General features: G+C 43.7%; 1 protein-coding gene across 1 annotated transcript in view; it reads left to right on the forward strand.

Moving 5' to 3' along the window:
- Window positions 1–5,100, forward strand: part of TMTC4 (transmembrane O-mannosyltransferase targeting cadherins 4) — a 1,375,572-nt gene extending 1,370,472 nt beyond the window's left edge. The window contains exon 18 of the mRNA XM_069637004.1: window positions 4,654–5,100. Coding sequence (XP_069493105.1) covers window positions 4,654–4,805 — 152 coding nt within the window. The 3' untranslated portion in view covers window positions 4,806–5,100. The remainder of the gene's footprint in view (window positions 1–4,653) is intronic.
- Window positions 5,101–7,871: the final 2,771 nt, after the last annotated feature.

Here is a 7,871-nt window from a genome sequence, read left to right on the forward strand (position 1 = left end):
ATACATCTTGAAATGTGCCTGCTTGGACAGAACAACTCCCCTGTAGTACTAACCAAACCCACTGAGAGGCTAGAATGATCTTTCACGTTGTTTGCTGCTTACCAACTCAATAAAAAAGACCAAGTGGTGTGATTAGCTGCAAAGTGCCAATAGGTAAACTGAGAAGGTATATATGTTTCAGCTACAGCAAGCATTGGCAAAGCCAATGGGTTTGGCTTTGGAAACAGCAAGAAATGGTGCGAGTACCTGGGCATATGATGGCAGTGTCTAAGAAATCTAATAGCAGTATACAGGCCAAAACGGTTGCCTTTGCTTATTTTAACATGACATCACTTCAAAGAACAGATGTGAGGGTACCCATACTGCTTATGAATCAAGGGATTGAAAGCACACTTAAGACATTTTAATTAAACCAAATGCCCATTTACAGCAGTTGTTAAGCCATTAACTTTCAGAAGGCTGCTTAGAAATAACATTAGCATGCCCTGCACAGCACAAAGTTTCATATTACTGCTTGATGGAGCTATCTCAGAGAGATCCCAGGAGAAATTAGTTTTGGTCTGAATGGCAAGAAGTGGATGGGAATGACCATAGAGATTAACGTGGCCATGGGCAGTCATGTTAGTAAATAACACAACACCGCACACAAGCCGTATGTCCCCTTTAAGTGCCACATCATCCAAAACCAAGATGGACCATTCCGAAACTGTGCCAATGGTGGAGCAAAGTAGTGAATGAACAGTAAAAAAATAAAAGTAGCCATGCTGTCCACACTACCTGCAACCTTTCTGTGATAGAAAATGTCTTATAGGTGGTAACGTTTTCTTTGTTGGATAGGCACAGTATCCACCAAAGCAGATTAATCATCATTCTGCTAAATTCCATTATGAATTACTTTCCTTTAGACACCACGTATAACAGATGTTGCCATTCCCTGGCCTCTTTGGTATGGGTTAGGCCCATCAGAACTAACTGCTTGGAGCGTCTCCATCGCCCCCTGCTGGCTGGTAAATTATTTTTCACTCTCTACACCTATTATCCAAAGATGTTTCATCAGTGGCAGGAAGAATATAGTGTACAAGAATTAAATGGTTGAAACAGAGTTACACAAATTGGGAGTAGGGTAATTGTGCGATCAGATCCCAACATACTCCAGGTTTTAGCTAACAAAAAGTCACAGGCGTTCTGGAGATTGTTAAATGACTCTGAAACCCTGCAAGCTTTAGCTCAGATTAACACGGCTTCAGAAGCGGATTGGGTATCCCATTATCAGAAGGTATTTGCACTGCCTGGTGTTCAAGATAGCCATGATTATGCTTCGGTTTCTCCTAATATTGGTGGGTGGTGGTTAAGGGTGGAGAAGGAACATATCGAGGAAGTAATTAGGAAGATCAGTACTTCATGTGCTGCGGGCCGGAGTCAATGATCAAATCTTTTGTTTAAGGACAATCCTGCTACATGGTCATCTACTTTGCCCACCCTGTAGGGGACTCGTATTACTTTCCTAAATCATAGTCCACAGCATTTATTGTTCTAATATTTAAGAAGGGCCGGCATGCAGACCCGCAAAACTACCAACCAATAGCCATTCTCGGCGTGGACACTAAGGTCTTTTCGGCCTTAGTGTTGGAACATCTGGAGAGTTTGCAAAGCTTTCTAAGTAGGATCCAAAATTGGCAGACAGGGTTTAGAAAGTTTTTGGGCACTTCTCTTAATGGGTTTCTACTCAAATCCATTTTGATCCAAGCTTGGTCAGGGAAATACGAATCAGTCTATGTTGCCATGATTAATTTGTCAGCCGCCTTTGATGGGGTAGACCGAGGGCTACTGTGGGCCAAATTGAGAGTATGGGGGATTCCAGAAGGACTCCTGTGTTTGTTAATAGGCTTGCACGAGGGGTCGAACGGGCAGATAAGATTGGACTGAAGGGGTGCCTTATCTCCCAATGTGCCCACTTTTGGCTGTGTCCGGTAGGGATGCCTACTGGCTACCTGCCTGATTAACCTCGATTTGTCTGACATTGGTGATACTCTTGAAGCAGCTGCACTCGTCGTTCCGAAAATTCATAGGCTTAAACCAATATGGATGGCCTATGCAGACGATTTTCTTTTGTTTGATTGCACACCAATTGTTTTGCAACATCTGCTTACAGCATTTACTAGATGTGCACGGGAGCGCTCCCTACCTCCGGTGAACTCAATTTAAACTAAGGTCCTGCGGTGCACCAAAAAGAAAATATATTCTGAATTCAACTGAAGAGTGGGTGGCGAACACTTGGAGAGCGTAGAACGATTTATATATTTTGGCTTCCCCGTCATAGCAAAGGTACAAACAAAAGAATGGTTTAAGCTGCATGTGAGTACACTCTCTAACCAACAAAGCAAGGTGGACTCAAAGTTTGGAAAGTTCTCGTGGTCCCCATTTTGAGAGGACAAAATACTCCCCGAACTTTTGTACGAAATAGGGATCCATGCTGCTTGGATTTTACATGTACTTCCTTATTTGGAAGGAATGATTTGGAGGGGAGTTCTTAGGGTGCCAAGTACAGTACCTATAGCAGCAATAAGATATGATCTGGATCTATATTCTATATTCATTCAAATGTTCCTATGTACCTGTGAAGAATTCCCTCTTTATCGAGTGTATTGGACGCAAACGGGGACGCCTTTATTTCTGAGTGCTCCAGACATTGTTCCACCTTGCTTGAGAGAATGGGCTTATCCAGGGATTACTTCATGGCGATTCCTGGGCGGGTGAAGCATGCCCTTTACCAAGTCCATTGGGCCACCGCCATGGACGAAAGGCATGGTTATGACTCCTTGAAACAGCTGGCCCTCGATTATAAGCGACGGGGGAGGGGGGGTTCTGGCTCCTTCTCTCGCTATTTATCTTGACGAAAGTGTAAGGAGGAGTTTCCTAAGATTTAAATGGATCTGGTTTTAACGAAGGAAGTCCAGGTAAGGTTCCTCTACCTGTTCAGGCTGATTGCAGATTTTGTAAGGTGAGCGGTCAGCAGGAGACATTGTAACGTTTATTTAGTTCCTGCCTGGCAGTACAAGGGAACCGATTGACCCACCTTAAAAGATGTTTTAACTCACTACTTCTAGGTGAGGATAAAATGGTGTGTGGCGAGTGTCTGGCTGGAGGGACACCCTCCTGTGTATTAGAGATCTTCCGTTTTTTAAAGTCACTGCAGTTAGAACTAACAGAATTGGGTGAAGTTGCAGAAGCCCGTCGACTTTTTCTGATAATGTATCGCTTTCTTTCCGGAGAAGTACTCATGAAATGGTCTGGGAAATTGTATGTAATGTTATCTGTGGTTGATTGTGTTTTAGTGTATGTTTATGGATTTTTTATGGAAATGAAATGTTTGATCTTATTTGTATGGATGTTCTTTTCTCTACTGTGATCAAAATATGTCAAAATGTATTTTTATAACTATAAAACATAAAAAAAGAATAATCTATTTGGGGGGAAGTTACTAAAGGGTAAATAACTCGTTCTTTTAGTGTCTGATGCAATATGTTGTACATTATACACCTATGGATAAATCACGTTTGCCGGGGTAATGTGTTTATGGACTCATAGTTATTCATGATACTTAATGGCTTCAATTTTTTTTTTTTTAATATTCTCAATGATTACAAGAAAATATCTAAAACATGATTTACATTGCATGCAAATTCTTCAAACTACTTAAAACAAGCATTGGCAAAGACAATAGTTTGGACTTATCTCTAGGCATGGGGATAGGAATTTGCTAGGCACTGGCCAAATGGCAATGAGATCGCAACAGCTGGAAAATAGAGTGATTACCTTGGCATATGACGGCAGTACCTGGCAAATGCCAATCTAATACCTCAACCAACATCTGTTGACTTTGTCATTGCAAATTTGTAACAGGACTTCACTGTATGGAAGAGATATAAATCAAGTGGCTAAAGGCAGGCTTGGTTAAGACATTTGTTGTACTCTAGAACGATTTGCAGCTGTAATGAAACCATTACGCCAAGCAGACTGCATAGAAATAACAATGACACGCTTAAGTTTGATGGTATCTCTTGATAGAAGGAGCCCAAAGAGATCCCAGGAGGGTGTGTTATTGCAGGGAGGGGCAGGCAGTGGGTGGGAATGGCCATGCCAGGGCCAGTCAATGGGTGGGTGAATAGCGTAACGACACCCACAAGCTGTGTGTTGTCCCCCTTAACTGTACTCCAATGCAATAGTTGTGGCGCCACCTAATAGCTGAAACTAAAAATTCGACAAATGCAAATCACATCAGGGGCCATGTGTAAACTGGCTGCGTGGTCCGATACAGTCTTCCACTCCCTGAGGGCTAGCTGGCCAGAGATTGCGGCTCTCTGTTTCAATTAGACATATTTGTCAAGCACTTGGAGACCCCCAGGACAAGAAAAATACCATTTGAATGCAGCATTCAGAATTATTTATTCAGTCCTGCGTCACACCGCAGCATTGGCCCGCGCCCGAGCTCAGTTCATCCACTTGGCAGAATGACAGGGGGGTACTGCTGTGCCAGCGAGGTCAACAGAGGAATGTTGCATCTGAAATTGAGACTTGAATGTTTTTTGAGTGATTGGAAAAATTGTGCCGTGTTCAGACTCTCGGTAATAAAAGACACCGTTGCTATTTCAGCTGTGCTCTACCATCGCTGGGGAAATCTGGACTCGGCCAAGAAACACTATGAAATCTCTCTGAAGCTCGACCCCGCTGCACCCGGGACTAAAGAAAACTACAGCCTCCTCAGAAGAAAATTTGAACAACTGCAAAAGAAAGGCACAGTCTGATCTTTCTGGCCATGCTCCGGCAACACGTGTCCCCCAGGAACCTGAAAAGGCTGTGACTCTACTCTTTACATTTCTAAAGCGCCAGAAAGGTGCTTGCTGTGGTAATGAATTTGAAATGAAGATTTTGAATCATTGTAATGCGGCATCAATAACTGGAGAACAAAGAACGATTTCAGTTAGAATTATTTCCTAAAGCCATGAACCCAACAATGTACAATTCACATCTCACTGCCACAGTCGTTGTTGCTTTGTTGGAGGATAACACTCAATTAAATGTGTAATAATTTAGTAAAAACCACGAGAGCCATTTGTATGCAGTACACGCAAAGATGCCGCCGGATATATTTTCAATTTAATTGCATGTCGTGACATTCACTATGAACACAAAATGCTATCACCCCATTCATTTAGTAATATCCCCTCCTTTCAGACTCCATTTTGTTGAGTTTCTGTTGAATCACACATTGAGAATTTAGCATTCCCAGACATTCTGCATTGTTGACCATTTTGGGTAGGCTATTGGATCCAGCGTGCATCTGCTTAGTCATGAAGTTGCCCGTATGATATATTTATTTGTATAGTAGTATTCACTATTCAGGAGAGGTGGCTATCCCACCTGATTTAAAATAGCGTCTGAAGTGAAATGGTGCGTGTTTTCTCCATCAACTCAATTGCTGAGCTGTAAAATTGGACAACTGATGTGCGGGGTAATTACTGGGCACCTTGGCTCTTTTAATGAAACAGAGTTAAATTTGGGGGAGAAGCTCTCTGACCGCAAACATGGCAATAAGTAATTAACTCGCTTGAGCTAAAAAACAAATCGTGAAAAGTGTGTATCCAATTCACAAGAGCCACTGGTCTGGAATTCAAATATTATGTGCTCTGTGTATCTCTTTGCATCAAAAGTGCACACCGCATGGTATGTTGAGGGGTGCATGCTGCCTAAGGCAAAGCAGGTGCAGGATGTGTGAACCCTTGCAGTGTAAAGGTGGTTCTGCGGGTAGGAAGGCATTATCCACTTCACCCCACATCTTCCTAATAACTGCACAATGATGGGTGTACTGGTAAATTGATGCAATCCTTGGAAGGTTACATGCAAATAACTTGACTTCTGAGGGTGAAACCTGGCAAATGTCTGAGTACCTGGGCTTTTGGTGGCATGCCCAAACATTACATTTACATTACATTACATCATTTGTAATGCGCACTGTGGACCCTGAGGCATGAAGGCGCAGACAATTGAGCAGACAACACAGAGAAACAAGTAAGGGTGGGCTTGAGGCCCAGTAAGTCTCTAGCAGTACAAGGGAGGAAATTCCAGGAAAAGGTCTAAGACCTATTGTCTTAGTTGGCTTTCTCGCAAAGTGTGCATTTACCATATAACTTCATGTAAAAGAATGTGTGTTCCCCAATATTTTACCAAAGCTATGTTGCAGGGTCTGCTAATATGCCATTTGTCTTCCTCCTAAACCACTATGCTCATTGTGCGAATGTGTTTAATTAATGAACAACCATTTGGACCCAGATCGTGTATATTACGCCTAGTTACCTTCCACATTCCTCTGTGGTGTTGGTTTGTTATCTGAAGCAGGGGAGGAACGGGAACGTTTCTGAACAGCAAAAACATCCTGCTGCACGCATGAAGATAGCTGTGCCCTAAATGACTCTGCCTTCCAGGCATTTTCTCACTGCCAGTTAGAGTCGGGCGTCTTTTCCTTAACTTTTCCCTTTTTTCTTTCACTGACTTCAGCTTCCAATCCCGAATCCTCTCTTGCTATGTAATCCCAATTTGTAACCTTCCAGCTCCTGCTGCCGCTAGTACAGGCGGTCGGACCCCAAGTCTCTCTACTTGGAGTGCTGGGACACAGATCAACATTGGGAATTCTATATTGTGTATGACGTACTTTATCCCAGGATCTATGTGCTGCTTGCCCTGCCACTGGGAGGACAACTTTAATCAGACTTGTCTGCACACTTTCCTGCCATTCTTTGAGGCCATGCAGGCCAAGTGAAGTATGGATTCCCTTTTTTGATTAGCATCCAAGCCCCCCAGGGATGTGTCCCTACTTGGCACTGACTCTAGGAGGAACCCTAGAGGTTCTTCTGTGACCGACCACCTCTCTACTAGGGTAATAGCTGAGCACTCCGTTCATGGGCTAACGTCAGCCTACCTGATCCGGAGACTCCATGCAGACCTTTTACCAGAGCAACCACCTTGATAGCTTCTCAGCACACTAAGGTCAAGAAGATGAGAGCTACCATTGAGGGGGTTCACCACCACCTAACGATTTTGCCCCACAGTGCCATTCCTCACTAGTACCATGGGGTTCATTGGGGGCATGGAAAGGCCCTACTTTAAGGATTTGGCCTAAGCTAAGGTCCCCTGGTTCACGTTTTTCAAACACAAGTACTCTCCATGATGCCATGGTAAGTTCTGCTATACCTGAGGCACCAGAAGAAGTGCATGTTCTTTGCTTGTTGTAACCCATGGCTGGAATGAGCCCATACTCTTGGTGTTACAATCGTGCCAGTAGGGAAAGGAATTATCTGCATGCCCACACACTAGTTTTTTGTTGCACATTTTATTGTGTGTTAGCTGTTGAGGTAAAATGATTATTTTATTGAGATGTATGTTCCCCCTTGAGTATTATTATTGGTATGTTCTGGCCTTCTTGTAATGCCTCCCCCCGTTGCACTGCATTGAATAAAATGGGACATTCTGAGTAACCATTAAAGGGGACAGTTGTTGGATACTTGTTGGGCACACAGAAAAGAGAGCAGCCTGGTGATATCGACTTCGATGCACTGCAGCCTCAGGCCATGGCAATTGTAGATATGACACTGTGAGAGCGTACAGGGAGAGATGAGTGCGGTCCGAGCCGGCCTCGTTGAAGAGAAACGTGGAGAGACGAGCACAGTCAGAGCTGGCCTCACCGAGGAGGCCAGAGAACCAGGAGAGGCCACCGCAATCTATACCGGTGGCACAGAGGGAGTAGAGAAGAAGCCAGATGGATACCCCTTCGTGTCCTACCAACCTGGATGGATGCTTGTCTTGGAATCACATTG

Source organism: Ambystoma mexicanum, chromosome 7p, assembly GCF_040938575.1.
Source record: "Ambystoma mexicanum isolate Mex_15411 chromosome 7p, UKY_AmexF1_1, whole genome shotgun sequence".
In the NCBI taxonomy this organism is placed as follows: Eukaryota; Metazoa; Chordata; class Amphibia; order Caudata; family Ambystomatidae; genus Ambystoma; species Ambystoma mexicanum.